This window comes from Dendronephthya gigantea, unplaced genomic scaffold (genome assembly GCF_004324835.1).
Source record: "Dendronephthya gigantea isolate DGI-Jeju-01 unplaced genomic scaffold, DenGig_1.0 000024F, whole genome shotgun sequence".
Lineage (NCBI taxonomy): Eukaryota > Metazoa > Cnidaria > Anthozoa > Malacalcyonacea > Nephtheidae > Dendronephthya > Dendronephthya gigantea.
Genome location: NW_021163034.1, coordinates 161669 through 177129, shown reverse-complemented (window position 1 = coordinate 177129; position 15461 = coordinate 161669). Strand labels below are relative to the sequence as shown.

Below are 15461 nucleotides of genomic sequence, written 5' to 3'. Positions count from 1 at the left end.
CAGGTAAATGGTGAACACGAGCACCCTGATGGGATTCCAAGTGAACTCTGATGTTCCTAGGACGTGGAATGTCCACAGCAGTGGTACCGTAGTTAACAGGACCACGAGGGTTATCAGAAATACAGTGAACAAGAATCGTTCTTCGCGCTTGAGTGTAACCATTTGATGATTCCTATCGGGACTTGGGCTTCCCATGCTTCGTCTTATTTCAGAACCTGCATGAATGGGGAAAACAAAATACGAGCCTGATAAATAAGGCAAGGTGGAGGGGAGGTCAGGCGAATAATCTCGCTAAAAAAGTTACCCGAGTCACAAGTACAAATTGCCCGACTTATTAATGACTTAAGAAAAATTGGTAGAATTCGATCCAAATTTGTCCAAAATCAACTTTTCTAGATGCAAATGTTCCTAAGGTTATTTTTACGCCTCTAAATACAGCCTATGAACTTGACCAAATTAAATTAGGATACAAACAAGCCATAATTCATTTCGCTTACCTTTGTTTTTCATCGTCCAAAAGGCGAGGCAGTGCAGGCAAAGCTTCATGAAGACTAATGTGCCTCCAGCGCTTATAAAGAAAAGGCTCAAGACGTTGTATAAGGTTGGCTTATAGGCGATCGCCAGAATCAGAGCCAAGGTACAGCACCATAGCACAGCGAACAACACCGGAACGACGTGAGGTTTCGCGTGGATTCGGTAACGAATCGGAAAGCGAATCGCAAGAAAACGGTCGAAAGACACCAAGAACAAAGCCGTGAAACCAGTGACGGAAAGGACAACGAATATTTTTTGGCACGTCGAAAAAATGGCGGTCACTGATTCATCGAAAGAGGTCGCGATGTAGTACGACCCAATGAATAGGCAAGTGACAAGATCGCTAAACGCTTGTTGGGCAACCAGGTAGCTGGATATATTTCGAAAGCACTTGAGAGGATTTCGTTTGATGCAAAGAAGAAGTAGAATATTGATGCCGGCGCCAAGCAAAGACAACACCAGGAACAGAATACTGCTTGGCTTATGGTTCTCAATTCGCGTCATCCTTTAGTAGACGTTCGAACTACAAAAATAACAAACATGTAATTAAAGAGTTATAAACACGCTTGTTAATGTATATTATTTTTGACAATTAAGGAGCCTGGCCGCACATGTTACCTGATTTTTTTGATTGAACACAGGCGAAGAAATATTTAATCAGTTCGTGATGTCTTCAGTTTTTCTAGAAGGAACAAAATATTCTCGTTTTGTCTGCATTTTTTATGGCGTATTCTTTGTCTAAGAAATGTCAAATAAACTCTTAATATTTTTCATTTTTTGATCGCTCTTGAATTATTGATCACATCGAATAAACGCGAGCTTTTAACTTTCAATTACTTTTTCTGCCTTTTTTGTGATTTGAAACGGGGCAACCAAGGCCAAGCTGAGCGAAACGTACTCGTTTACTGACGAAACTCGAATGAAAAGAGGTGCGACAATTTCTAACAGTTTTATGTCTCGTGATTTTGGATCGACCGGCACAAAATAAGGGAAAGGGCGAAGAAATCTAATAATTCACATGTCAATCAGCCAGTCCATAAAGTTCGGCTATAAAAAGCCAGTAAACGCAATATATTTCACACAGTTTCGACCACAAACAAACATACATCTGCTTTGAACGTCTTGTTTACTCACGCTTGACGTGGAGGAGTCTGAATCATGAAGCCAACTGTAGTGAAAAGGCCATCAATACAATCACGACTGTCACGTGTCGTGAAAAGCAATTTCACCTTCGATTCTCAAAGAATTATCATATAAATATTGAATGAAAATTTTTTTTAATTATATCTCGAATTCTCCACCTGACAGTTAAATCGTTATATATTACCTTGATATTACAATAAGCTTTCGAAGATGAATCTTTTCTTTATATTAACTAGTGCTGATAGGTTTTCAATTTATTATAACAGGTAAATTCATATATACAAAGACGAATTCATTGGTGAATTTTTAAATTCCATCACTTCATTGCCAATAGTTTTTGTGCGTCTCTTCAAACGGAAGAAAACATTTCCACATTAACGTTAACGGCTCACGACTCACGACATGAACAGCGTTTGCCCAAATTATCTGTATTCGATCAAACAATTGTGCTTTGGGGCAGCTGGCTCAGTTTTTCTTATCAAAAACAACCTCAGCAAAATTTCAACAACCTCAGCAAAATTTCAACTTCAATTTTAGCTATCTCTCATTTTCATTTAGACTAACGGTTTTAATCTAGATTATGCCAAATCACAGACAATTTTTAGGCGACTCAACGGAAAAACCACTCTCGGACTCGGTTCAGTGAAAATATCCAACTTTTGTACAACCAACCCTCGATGATAACTACCAAGAACGACAGAAGTTGCTATATACTGCAACAATCATGTCTCCTTGACGTAAATAAATTACGGGGTTTCGCAGTATTTACTGCATCAGCAGTATAAAATTTATACAAAATATGTTTGGCTAATTTTAAACGGCAATACTTTTCACACTTTTCAATATTTCGATTTTTGAAGTTTATACCGTACTTCTTAATTTCGCTAATTTTTGAACGATCTTTTAAACTGTACTGACTACTGTTGAATTTTCCAATCCGTTCATTGTTGTGGGCGGGGAGAGCTTGTAAGCTTGAGAAATAGATCGAAGGAATGCTAAATTACCATAAACTGACTGAAATGTTCCTCTGGAGTAGATGGTTTCATTTTGGTCATAAATCCACATACTGCGAACATACTACGCTATCGGCGCAGATTTGAGAAGTGTAAGTGAACGGTGAGCTTTGAATGCAGCGTGGGCCGTGGAGCGTAGGTAAAAGAGCCTGGCCTGCGAGGTTGAGCTTTGAAGTGAGCTATACCGTATTTACTCGATTGAGCGCCGCCCCCGAACGAGCCCCGCATTTGCGATAAATTTTTCTTAAAGAGCGTCGCCCCCGAATGAGCGCCGCACTCATTATTTTCAAATTCGGCGCTTAATCGACACACCGTCAGAATTGTTGAAGACGCTATGGTTTAATATCGTTTCTTATTCATTTAATTATTATATAGCTCAGTGGTGCGCACCGCTCTGACGTCACGTGATGACATCACCGCTCCATCTATTACGAACACTGATCTGTATGATATTTGTGAACTCAGCAACTCAGCTGTATTGATTTTTTTTCTTTATAAAAATTGAATGTTTATTCTGTTGTAATAATGCGCTATTGCAGTACTCGTGGTGAAGTAAGCGACAAATCGTTTGAGGAAATATTATTTAATAATTTTACCTCAAATGGAGGCATTTTTATGCCAGAAACGATCCCTAATATTGATTCACAAACTTTGCAAAGTTGGTCAGAACTTTCTTACTGGAACTGTGTAAAGCAATATCTAGATTGTTCATCTCTGATAGCGAAATACCCACGGACGATTTAAGTGGTGAGCGTCTATGATATATTAATAGTCTTTATGAAACACTAGTTTGACTTTTTTGGTGTAAATAGTACTAATACTGATGATTACGCAGTTTCCAAGAATTTTCAAGAGCATGCACTCTAACGCAAAAATTCCTTTCTGGAACCAGTAACATGACAGCCTATAATTTGTTCTTTTTTTTACCTAATTTATTCATGAAGTCTGCAATCTCCTTATTTTGTTGACGACATCATTGACCGGCCAATATATCATAATTCTTGGAAATATTTTTTAGGTCAGTCGACCACACATTCTAATTAAATGAACACAACACTGTACAATTAAAATAGGTACTTGACTTCTTGCTCCTACCTTCACCTAAAATTTGATTTTTATGTCTGTGTGGCATTGTTATTTATGTCTGACATTATATGGATCAATGCACAGTAATAATTTTTATGTTTATTACAAAATCTAGAAATTATCACTGCCGCATTCACTGATGTCTTCGACCATAAGGATATAATCCCAGTTAAGAAGGTTGTTCAAGGTGTCTATGTTGCTGAACTTTGGCATGGACCAACCTTGGCATTTAAAGACCTGGCCCTAGCCTGTGTTGCTCAATTTATAGCATATTTCAACAAAAAGAAGTCCCGGCATGGTACTGCTATTGTAGCGACGTCTGGTGATACTGGTAGTGCAGCCATCGAAAGTATACGGCGATTCAAAAATATCAATATTATTTGCATGTTTCCCAAAGGTGCTTGTTCGAACGTTCAACAACTGCAGATGACGACTGTCGTAGATGAAAATGTGCATGTCTTTTCTGCAGAAGGCACCTCGGATGATATGGACATCGTTTTGCAGAGTATTTTGAAACAACCTGACCTTGTTAAGAAGTACAACCTGTTCACATTGAATTCTGGAAATTGGGCTCGAATTATGATTCAGATTGTCCACTATTTCCATGTTTATTTTCAAGTGCATCCCAACCCAGGTGATGAGGTGAATATTGTTGTTCCAACTGGTGGAATGGGTAATGTAACAGGTATGTTTCATAGAATAATTTGTATTATTTTTTGTGAGACAATCTTGGGAGATATTGTATGTTAGACAATCATAAGGTAATCTTAGTTTTACTTTTTAGCTGGTTGTATTGCCTATCTTATGGGGTTACCAATAAAGCTGACATGTACCACAAATGTGAATGACACTGTTCACCGAGCAATATCTGATGGAATTTTTTCCCCAAAGCAAGTCTCAAAGACCATTGCACCAGCTATGGATATTCAGGTATTAATATTTAGATTTTTTAAATTGGCACACATCACTCTAGGGAAATTGCAAGTCTGTTTAAAATAAATGTTGTCTTTGCTAACAAAGTTGGCATAAGATAATTTTTTCTGGTATTTGATCAACTCCAATCAATCTTTGTGATGACACAATTGTTTTCATTGTTCTTCTTCTATAAAATTTCATCTTTGAATTGTTATAATTTTTTGCCAGGTACCACCTAATTTTGAGAGGGTGATATTTCTTCTCTCTGGTGTCAAGGAAGTGCAGGAATTTGCATCAAATTTTGAGAAGAATGGAAAAAGTGAAGTGCCACAAAATGCAAAGAACAAGGTGTAGTCTCATTTTTTTTTATTTCTATATAACCAACTGCATATATAGATTCATATTCGTAAGGTCAGTCAACAAAGATTTTGTGGCACTTCACTCAATGTGGGAAAATGTTTGAAAGGGTGTGATTCACATTGCCTTCATTCGATCCTTATAGATGTCTGCTGTACTAAGCTCACAATCTGTTTCACAAGAACAAATTCTAAATATTATGAAGAAATCTTGGTGTGAATGGAAATATCTAATTGACCCCCATACTGCAACGGGAATGCATTTTGCTTTCAACACAACCAGGTAATTGTTGCACAGTTTCCACAAATGGCACCTTTGTACTGTTAATACTAATAACTAGCTTAACATCATTTCACTTTTCCAGCATACAAAACGGTTCCCCTTCTGCTCATGTTGTTGTCTCAACTGCACATATCGATAAATTTCTGGAGACGCTAGAGATGCTTCAAATTGAGCATCAACCCTCCAAAAAAATACAGTCTTTATTTGAAAAGCCAACAAAATTTAAAGAGTTGAAGAAAGGTGAAAACTGGTATGAAATTATTTTGAAAACTATTGATGCCATTGATAGCAACCACAAAAATACTGTACAGGAGTAATTATTTAATTATTCCCATAGTATTTTTTATTGTACAAAATAGAGTTGATAATCTTAATGTTAAGATTACTTGATAATACTTGAGGGAAGCACACACATGCATACATAATATATTTACAATTCTTAACATACTCCATAGCAACGTTAATAATTAAATAGCAGAACCTAAACATGAAACGTTTCTACTAAGAATTCATCTAAACAGATGCCTCCTTGTCCTCAAGACTTTTAATATATTCATATTCCTCTAGAAATTAGAGAAATACTTGTCATTGTCAAATCAAGAAATTTTCAATGAAAAAAGTGTACATATTAGCCTGGGCTTTACAGTTAAAATATCACATGCAATATTACAACTTTCACCACTTTACTTTGCTCATGTCTCTCCATTGTTGGCCACTGACTAATAACTTAATGCAGTCTTTCTCTTCAGTCTTTGTGGCCACCAAAGGCCACAAACGTAATGCAGTGGCACACAATAAAACCGCAGAAAGCTATTCGAATCGCATTTCAACTGCAAGCTGTAGTATCACCCTTAATTACAGAAATGTACTATGACACAATGCCTTTAGGTTATGGTTAGGTTTACCTTCTGTCAAGGGTGCAACAGATAGTCTTGATTGCGTGAACAGAGATAGCGATTTAAGTGGTCCTCCATCTTCTTTGTGTTCCTGTTTGAAATTTATAACATCATAAAATTCTGACTTGAAAAAACCAGGAGAATTACCTCACAACAAAGAATACCTAGATACAATAGAGCTTATCGGAGAGTATATAATTCAATAAAATTACCAAGTGAATCTTCCTCAATTCCTTAAGAGATATAAATCTTTTCATCATCCTCACATACTTGACATCGACCATAAACCACTTTGGTTTATCTTTTGAAGCTTTCCTTCAGAAAAGAAATAAAACTTCAGCTACTTGCCTGAATTATTAATCTGGTAATGCTTCAATAACAATGGCATTTATTCAAATAGTAACAGTACACTCATACAGTACTGCATGCGTAATTTGGTACAGTAGCTCCAAAGAAGAGATGTTAACTGCTAATCGATACTGTATACTCACGGATCATAATGTGGATCTGCCTTTTCAAACTGTGTGTGATCCACGTAGGACTCTTTCACAACCTACAAGGTAATAAAACTGTGTGATTCCATGTTTGATCAAATATCTTTCACAAGATTTTAGATCCACCATATCTTTATATGGAGGGCACTACATCATAAAAGATGTGATTCCAAGGAATTTTTATATGTTTAAGCTAATACCTCCATGATTCCAGCAATACCAGGTTCCTTGCAGTTGCTGTGGTAGAAAAATGCCAGCTCGCCAATCCTCATTTGATCCCTCATGAAATTCCTTGCCTATGACATGCATATGCAGTGAATATGCTATGTATATTAGAATGCCATCTAGTTTAAATACAAAATCTACTCTTGTTCACAGAGATAAGGGCCATTGAAGTTGCCTATAAACATGTCAACATGATTTCAATTTTCATTTTGTAATGTACCTGGTAGTTTCTTACGCCATCCCAATGTGTTGTCTGATCAGTCGATTGCTTAAGATCTTCTATACCAAACTAAAAATGTTCTTCAACTTAATTTTACATGGACAACATGGAAGCTTGTTCATGCAAACTAAATTTTATACCAACTGGGAATCATTACCTTGACATCAACTCCATTTTGAATACGGCTTTCTGGTTCAGACTTCATCAGCCATTTTGTGAATTTCTTCACAGGCTAGTTAATTAAGAAAGAAATCAAATTAATGACCACACCCTGTATTTATTACCCACATTCAATCATTCATGATTCATATCTTGCATTTGATCACAATGCAATAGTATTGTGAGTGGAGAGCCACAACTCCCATTGTCAGGAGTGGCAGCATAGCCATCCTCTATGGGTGCATGGGGAAGGCAAGATGGACCATTGAAGAAGGTAAATGGGACAGCATGGTTTTAAATTCAATAGCCCACCTGAAAAAATAAATTTGTCACTACTAACAAACTAGGTCTGACAGAAGGCACTTTCAACTGTGCAGAAATTATGGACTCGATATGGGCATTTGAACCTATGGTTCCGCTTCTTCTCACTAATTCTGCCCCATTTCTCTAATTACATATCCTTGATCCAGTTTATAGCGAACATACTAAATATATAAACTGGCCACCTCCACTTCATCGCTAGTAGGTTTTGGTGTTTCCTCGCTTGAATTTTGAGCAGTTCGTCTCTTCTTTCTTGGTGGCATTGTAAAAAGTTAGAGCGTTTTCAAACCCAAAGCCCTTGGGTTGGGATCTCGTACAATGAAAGCGCGCAGTTCGTATTGTTGAGCAATCGATTTTACGGGGGGAAGAAGAAAATTTCGGAAAGTCACTGGTAAATCTATTTCAGATTTTAAAAATAATATTGAAAGAAAAAATCAATGAATATTTACCTTTTAAAACAAATAAATAATTATTTTTCGACAAATGCTTTAAATAGCATATACCTGGATTACCTGGATATATAAAATTAACTTAATTAAGCTAAATTGCTAAAATATATTACAATCAGTTTGTAAAGTGTTCAATGTTGAACCCCCCGTCTAAAGTCTGTTTCGTTATTTTCGTATTGCCGTTGAAATGGCTGCTCAAAAACTTGGAAGGTTAGCATCGAAAACAACCGCGTTTTTCTTATGTGACATGCAAGAAAAATTTCGGCCGTCCATACGATATTTTCCAGAGATAATAACAGTTGCCAAACGCATGGTATGATTGCTTTGATTATCCTGTTTTTACCTAATGTTTGATTACTGAGTTGGACATTCATGATTGTATTTTAATGCTGGTTTTTTTCAGGTTGACAGTGCTAAAATAATGGGTATTCCAGTAATAGCAACGGAACAGGTAGAATACGCATATATATGCATATAATAGCTACGTTGCACCTGCACTTTTAAAGTTTTTAGGATCATAGTTTAATTATAATTCACATTGTTTTATTTTCTATTTAGTATCCCAAAGGACTTGGTAGTACAGTAGCTGAGATTGACATGAGTGGTATCACAGCATATCCAAAAACAGTCTTTTCAATGGTGATACCCGAGGTTGAACAGAAATTGAAGGAAATGGAACATGTTAAATCAATTGTCTTGTTTGGAATTGAGGTATATACTGAGCTATTTTATTATAGGTAAGCAGGGGCGCCGGAACCACGGGGGCAGCATCATAAATTCAACATTTAATCATGATGCCTACTTTTCGCATAAAAATTAACCGGTAATATTATTGAAAATGTGTTCTCCTGTGGATTTGCAAGTTTGAATTGTACTTATAAATTTAAGTTTCCTCTTCGTGTTCTAAAACTCTGCCCTTGCCGCCCTAAACTGCTTTCGGCGCCCCTGTAGGTAAGATACAGTATGAGATATACCCAATATATATATATATATATATATATATATATATATATATAATATATATATATATATATATATACCAGGATCCCAAATCCCATACCAATATATGAGGTACTTGAGAATTGCTTTTGGATGATACTGTTCCAATAAACCATTTCAATATTTACCAAAATAATATTTCTATTTAAATCTGTATCGCTGGTATTGCAAAGTTGACACTTTCACCATTCAGTTAATTATTAACACTTTCAAAAATGAAAATCTCTGTCTTTGGCAGTCAAAGTGTTAATACTGATTACTTGACATAAACCCAGCACCATAATACACATATACTCTATATGCTCTATGTTCATACATAAAAATTATGTTACAAAATTGTGTTTTTGCATGTGTACATACACAAATTCTACTTAGTCTTTTATTTTGACAATAATAATAATATTAACAATACCAGTCATAATAATAGACTGACGCATACATGTGTAAGCACAGTGAGAATAAAAATAAATATCACTTGTGTCTAGGCTGCCAATCTCTGTCAAAATGGTCTATATATTGAGCTGTAAATACACTATATAATAATGTATTTTATGATTACTGTTTTACGTTCTTGTTTCCATAGGCGCACGTTTGTGTTCAACAAACAGCTCTGGATCTTCTTGAACGAAATTATGATGTTCATATTGTTGCTGATGCTGTGTCTGCTCGTAGCATGACAGACAGGATGTTTTCTTTTGAGGTAAATATATACTGTAAATATATTATTATTTTACATAATGTCAATTAATGCAGCTAATGAAAGCAATACAAATGAACAATCTAGACTTAAATCATAGTAATGATATTAACAGTTAACTGCTAATTTAAAAGAATATTTATAAAAAAAGAGATTTGGTTTCTTTTAGCGTCTTCGGCAATGTGGAGCATTCGTAACCACAAGTGAGTCTGTTTTATTTACTTTACTTGGAAGTTCAAAACATGAGAAGTTTAGGGAAGTACAAGCACTGGTCAAAACATCATCTCCAGATTCTGGGTTGCTATCAAAAGTTTGAACCATATTTGAACTTATAAATTATTGTAATCAAAGGTTTGAACTTATAAATGAATGCATAAATAATACTCCAGGAGATTTTTATAAGTTAGTGATAAAAAACGATTACCATACTGAAAGTAATTACAAATATCAAGTGTATCAAGTTTACAGTCTATAGATAATTTAATGTAGTTTAGTCAAGTTTCTGCCAAAGGAATTATAATGGTTAGTTCATGAGTGGATTTATTAAAAGTTGATGTTGTCTTGTCCTCATTCCCTTCTTGTGGTAGTTGCAGATGGAGCTTCGGGAATTTGTCAGAATACAACTCAAGATCATACTAGATAATTGTAAATTTATAGAATATATAATATGCCTTGAAGACATTGTGCTAACAATGACATTGTGCTAACAATGCACATTATTATAGACTCTACAGTAACTCTTGTAGGAAGCACAATAATTAGGGGACACAATGCACTTTTCAAAATATCTCACCTTTGAAACATCAAGTGCACATTCAGCCCCTGAGTTGATCTGTGGTAACTCAACCTTAATCATGATGCATTTGGGTTTTTCATTTGTTGCCTCCACCATCTCGATGTGATGCTTAGGGAAATTCTCCTCTTTTGTTACTTTCTCTTTTCTACTAGTTGACATTTCCTGGATTAGCAGCCTCTTCGGTTTATTTCCATCTCTCTTTTCACCAGGCGAGCCCTGAATTTTTCTTGCTATTCCACCTGCCTTTGGATCCTCTCCATTCATCACAATTTTGGAAAGTCCTTCAAGTATCGATCCACTCTCAGTTTCACCTGAGGTGCTATTGTCTGGTTTAGTTGTCCCAGATGGTGCCTTCCCAAAGTGGCTGGTGAATAAATACCTCTTCAGTTCGTCTATATTTCCTTTGTATTTAATGGTTAGTATCTTATAAGCTGTAGATAATTTAATACCAGCTTGTTTCTCAATGTAGTCAAGTGCTAACGAGGCAACATATCTCCAACCTTGAATATCCTTCTTTGTTTGGTCAATGATATCATTGTGAAAACAAATATCCATGACAGAATGTTTCGAGTTGACTTCGGGTAAATCTCGTAAGTTGCTGGCTACCACAGATATTTTGGTGTCCCCCTCTTTAGGTTTCGATACACGTTCCCATTTGCAAATGTTGATGAAGACATGGTGATTGCTTGTTTCTGGTAACTGAAAAATAACGGAATACAATCTAGGCGATTGTAATCAAAAACGTACTTCCCACTGATCCCATTTTAAGCAAACTTATGATTGTAGCTCTTTTATATATCACCTATGGAATTGATTTATGTGATCAGGAAGACTTTCTGATGGGGCTTGAAGCTCTTCCGGTGGATGATTAATCAACTTTCCATACTATTAAAATCTTTATAAAGTATGCTATGCATTCATGTTGCTAGGTAACTTTACGGACAACCCAGAGCTTAATAATCTGAGTTTATACATTAATGGCATTCTTAAAGCATAATTTCTGCTCTTTGCAAGAATGAAAAATTCTCTTTTGAACTGAAATTATATTTCTGGAAACTGATTTTATTTATTCTTACACTTCTACCTTGACAGTACGAAAACAGAATACTGCTTCAGGAGGCTTCCAGTGTTTCTTTTTTTCCTTGATAACATTGTCTATCAATTTTCTGTACCCCTCTGGGTTGTTTCAGCTAGATCATCTAGCATTTTCCATAAGGTATCGGCTTGACCCAAAATTGACTCATTACCTGCAGCAGCTCCAAACTGGAATTGCGCATTGTCCGCCATCTTGAATTTTACCGAGTGTTCCCACTGGGAGTCATGGAACGAGACTTTGTTTTTTTAAAGTTTTTCAAAGTGCAAAATCTTTTTGACAGATTCTGGTTTTGAGTTTTGACTATCATATGTTCTAACATAAACTTGTAAAGGAAAAAGTATTAGTTTGAACGTGGGCACAGCACAATCAAAACGTGAAACCAGAAACTTCTGCCAAATAACGTTCGAAATAATGCCCAAATGGTCAATGACCCTGACCATTTTGGTCAATTTTGACCATAGGACCCCAATAAATATTTTTGAAATATTAAGTAAACAGTTTTTTGTCCAGTTACGTTCAGTGACGTCAGTGATCGCGAAGCATAAGATATAGTTATTGAGCTATAACTATAACTATATCTAACTATATCATAGGCAGCCCAATTATGTATGCATGTTTATACATAGGCAGCCCAATTATGTATGCATGTTTATATACTATATATATTTATATATAAGGTTGGCAACTTTACGAGCTCTGACGAAGTATACGATGTAAACAATTGAAAAATATACGCACAAACGCTGATGAAAACTAAAAAAAAATGTTAAAAAACAAAACAATGATAGTTTTCCTCAATTCTCATCAAAAAATTTTGTTCAAATAGAGTGGATAAATGCGAAAATATAGGCAATTTTTAAAGCATTTGCTGCCAAAATTTCTTGTCTCGATGCGGGATGCCAAGGGTGCCAGTATTCGTCATTTTTTTAAATACAACACGCAATATGATTGGGCAGAATGTTTTTCTATACTTTTCTGCCCAATCATATTGCGTGTTGTATTTAAAAAAAATGACGAATACTGGCACCCTTGGCATCCCGCATCGAGACAAGAAATTTTGGCAGCAAATGCTTTAAAAATTGCCTATATTTTCGCACTTATCCACTCTATTTGAACAAAATTTTTTGATGAGAATTGAGGAAAACTATCATTGTTTTGTTTTTTAACATTTTTTTTTAGTTTTCATCAGCGTTTGTGCGTATATTTTTCAATTGTTTACATCGTATACTTCGTCAGAGCTCGTAAAGTTGCCAACCTTATATATAAATATATATAGTATATAAACATGCATACATAATTGGGCTGCCTATGGTTTATATACTATATATATTTATATATAAGGTTGGCAACTTTACGAGCTCTGACGAAGTATACGATGTTAACAATTGAAAAATATACGCACAAACGCTGATGAAAACTAAAAAAAAATGTTAAAGAACAAAACAATGATAGTTTTCCTCAATTCTCATCAAAAAATTTTGTTCAAATAGAGTGGATAAGTGCGAAAATATAGGCAATTTTTAAAGCATTTGCTGCCAAAATTTCTTGTCTCGATGCGGGATGCCAAGGGTGCCAGTATTCGTCATCTTTTTTAAATACAACACGCAATATGATTGGGCAGAATGTTTTTCTATACTTTTCTGCCCAATCATATTGCGTGTTGTATTTAAAAAAAATGACGAATACTGGCACCCTTGGCATCCCGCATCGAGACAAGAAATTTTGGCAGCAAATGCTTTAAAAATTGCCTATATTTTCGCACTTATCCACTCTATTTGAACAAAATTTTTTGATGAGAATTGAGGAAAACTATCATTGTTTTGTTTTTTAACATTTTTTTTTAGTTTTCATCAGCGTTTGTGCGTATATTTTTCAATTGTTAACATCGTATACTTCGTCAGAGCTCGTAAAGTTGCCAACCTTATATATAAATATATATAGTATATAAACATGCATACATAATTGGGCTGCCTATGACTATATCTGTAACTTTATGCTTCGCGATCACTGACGTCACTGAACTCGCAAAGTAACTGGACTATTTCCTTATTATTCAAAAATATTTATTGGGGTCCTATGTTTTGACGACTATTTCAATGTTTCAAAAACCAACCCATTAGTCTTAAAAGACATTTAAAAACTAGTTAGGCTTACCCCTTACCATTTTGGTAAATTTTGACGACTTTTTGAGGTCTTCAAAAATGTCTGAAAATGCTAAAAATGGCTTCCTGAGACTAATATCTTTAATTTTAGAGCATATTTGGTTGGTTTTTGCAACATTGAAAAATTGTCAAAATTGACCAAAATGGCAAGGCTTACCCATTACAATTTTACTCAATTTTGACGACTTTTTGAACTGTTCAAACACTGTCTTAAATGCTAAAAATAACTTCCTAAGACTAATATCTTTCATTTTAGAGCACATTTGGTTGGATTTTGGAACATTGAAAAATTCTCAAAATTGACCAATATGGTAAGGCTTATCCATAACAATTTTTGTCAATTTTGACGATTTTTTCAATTGTTCAAAAACTGTCTTAAGATGGTAAAAATGGCTTCCTAAGTTTAATATCTTTCATTTTACAGCACATTTGGCTGTTTTTTGGAACAATAAAAAAGTGGTCAAAACTTACCAATATGGTAAGGCTTATCCCTTACCATTTTGCTCAATTTTGACGACTTTTTAACTGTTCAAAAACTGTCTTAAAATGCTAAAAATGACTTCCTAAGACTAATATCTTTAATTTTAGAGCACACTTGGTTGGTTTTTGGAACAATGAAAAAGTGATCAAAATCGACCAATATGGTAGGCTTACCCATTACCACTTTGGTCAATTTTGACGACTTTTTGAACTTGTCAAAAACTGTCCTAAAATTCTAAAAATAGCCTCCTAAGACTAATATCTTTCATTTTTAGGGCACATTTGGTTGGTTTTTGGAACAATGAAAAAGTGGTCAGAATTGACCAATATGGTAGGCTTACCCATTACAATTTTGCTCAATTTTGACGACTTTTTGAACCCTTCAAACACTGTCTGAAAATGCTAAAAATGGCCTCCTGAGACTAATATCTTTCATTTTAGAGCACATTTGGTTAATTTCTGGAACAATGAAAAATTGGTCAAAATTGACAAAAAAGGTAAGGCTTACCCCTTCACATTTTAGTCAATTTTGATGACTTTTTGAACTGTTCAAAAACTGTCTTAAAATGCTAAAAATTGCTTCCTAAGACTATTATCTTTCATTTTAGAGCGTATTTGGTTGGTTTTTGGAAGAATAAAAAATTGGTCAAAATTGACTAAAAAGGTAAGACTTACCCCTTAACATTTTGGTAAATTTTGACGAGTTTTTGAACTGTTCAAAAACTGTCTTAAAATGCTAAAAATGGTTTCCTAAGACTATTATTTTTCATTTTAGAGCGTATTTGGATGGTTTTTGGAACATGAAAAATTAGTCAAAAATGACAAAAAAGTAAGGCATACCCCCTTACCATTTTAATCAATTTTGACGACTTTTTGAACTGTTCAAAAATTGTCTTAAAATGCTAAAAATGGCTTCCTAGCACTATTATCTTTCATTTTAGAGCGCATTTCGTTGGTTTTTGGAAGAATAAAAAATTGGTCAACATTGACTAAAAAGGTAAGACTTACCCCTTAACATTTTGGTCAATTTTGACGACTTTTTGAACAGTTAAAACTGTCTTAAAATGCTAAAAATGGTTTCCTAAGACTATTATCTTTTATTTTAGAGCGTATTTGGATGGTTTTTGGAACATGAAA

General features: G+C 34.9%; 4 protein-coding genes across 4 annotated transcripts; 2 read left to right on the top strand and 2 right to left on the bottom strand.

Moving 5' to 3' along the window:
• Positions 1 to 3196: 3196 nt before the first annotated feature.
• Positions 3197 to 5663, top strand: LOC114522888 (threonine synthase-like 2). The gene is given in 7 exon segments (XM_028543665.1): positions 3197 to 3366; positions 3369 to 3437; positions 3892 to 4461; positions 4561 to 4706; positions 4920 to 5039; positions 5194 to 5330; positions 5413 to 5663. Coding segments are annotated over 7 exon segments (1428 nt in total). The 5' UTR covers positions 3197 to 3215; the 3' UTR covers positions 5648 to 5663.
• A 139-nt stretch (positions 5664 to 5802) lies between these two features.
• Positions 5803 to 7992, bottom strand: LOC114522890 (thymocyte nuclear protein 1-like). The gene is made up of 8 exons (XM_028543667.1): positions 7831 to 7992; positions 7323 to 7397; positions 7166 to 7234; positions 6921 to 7016; positions 6718 to 6779; positions 6439 to 6541; positions 6236 to 6317; positions 5803 to 5893 (listed from the first exon to the last, which is right to left on the bottom strand). Exons 1-8 carry the CDS (start codon positions 7906 to 7908, stop codon positions 5844 to 5846), a joined length of 615 nt encoding a protein of 204 aa, XP_028399468.1. The 5' UTR covers positions 7909 to 7992; the 3' UTR covers positions 5803 to 5843.
• Positions 7993 to 8241: 249 nt separating this feature from the next.
• On the top strand, positions 8242 to 10325 carry LOC114522891 (isochorismatase domain-containing protein 1-like). The gene is made up of 5 exons (XM_028543669.1): positions 8242 to 8407; positions 8498 to 8545; positions 8653 to 8805; positions 9677 to 9793; positions 9960 to 10325. The coding sequence occupies exons 1-5, from the start codon at positions 8282 to 8284 to the stop codon at positions 10104 to 10106; spliced, it is 591 nt and encodes a 196-aa protein (XP_028399470.1). The 5' UTR covers positions 8242 to 8281; the 3' UTR covers positions 10107 to 10325.
• Positions 10214 to 11873, bottom strand: LOC114522889 (PIH1 domain-containing protein 2-like). Its single transcript, XM_028543666.1, is given in 4 exon segments — positions 10214 to 10425; positions 10584 to 11285; positions 11671 to 11771; positions 11774 to 11873. Coding segments are annotated over 4 exon segments (1044 nt in total). The 3' UTR covers positions 10214 to 10284.
• Between the last annotated feature and the right edge of the window lie 3588 nt (positions 11874 to 15461).

Coding starts and splice junctions, on each gene's coding strand:
- LOC114522891 (XM_028543669.1), top strand. CDS start 8,282: ATGGCTGCTCAAAAACTTGGAAGGTTAGCATCGAAAACAACCGCGTTT. Junction 8,546..8,652: donor CAGTAATAGCAACGGAACAG/GTAGAATACGCA, acceptor TTTTCTATTTAG/TATCCCAAAGGACTTGGTAG. Junction 8,806..9,676: donor TTGTCTTGTTTGGAATTGAG/GTATATACTGAG, acceptor TTGTTTCCATAG/GCGCACGTTTGTGTTCAACA.
- LOC114522890 (XM_028543667.1), bottom strand. CDS start 7,908: ATGCCACCAAGAAAGAAGAGACGAACTGCTCAAAATTCAAGCGAGGAA. Junction 6,318..6,438: donor AATTGAGGAAGATTCACTTG/GTAATTTTATTG, acceptor AATTTCAAACAG/GAACACAAAGAAGATGGAGG. Junction 5,894..6,235: donor TGTTGCACCCTTGACAGAAG/GTAAACCTAACC, acceptor TCTAATTTCTAG/AGGAATATGAATATATTAAA.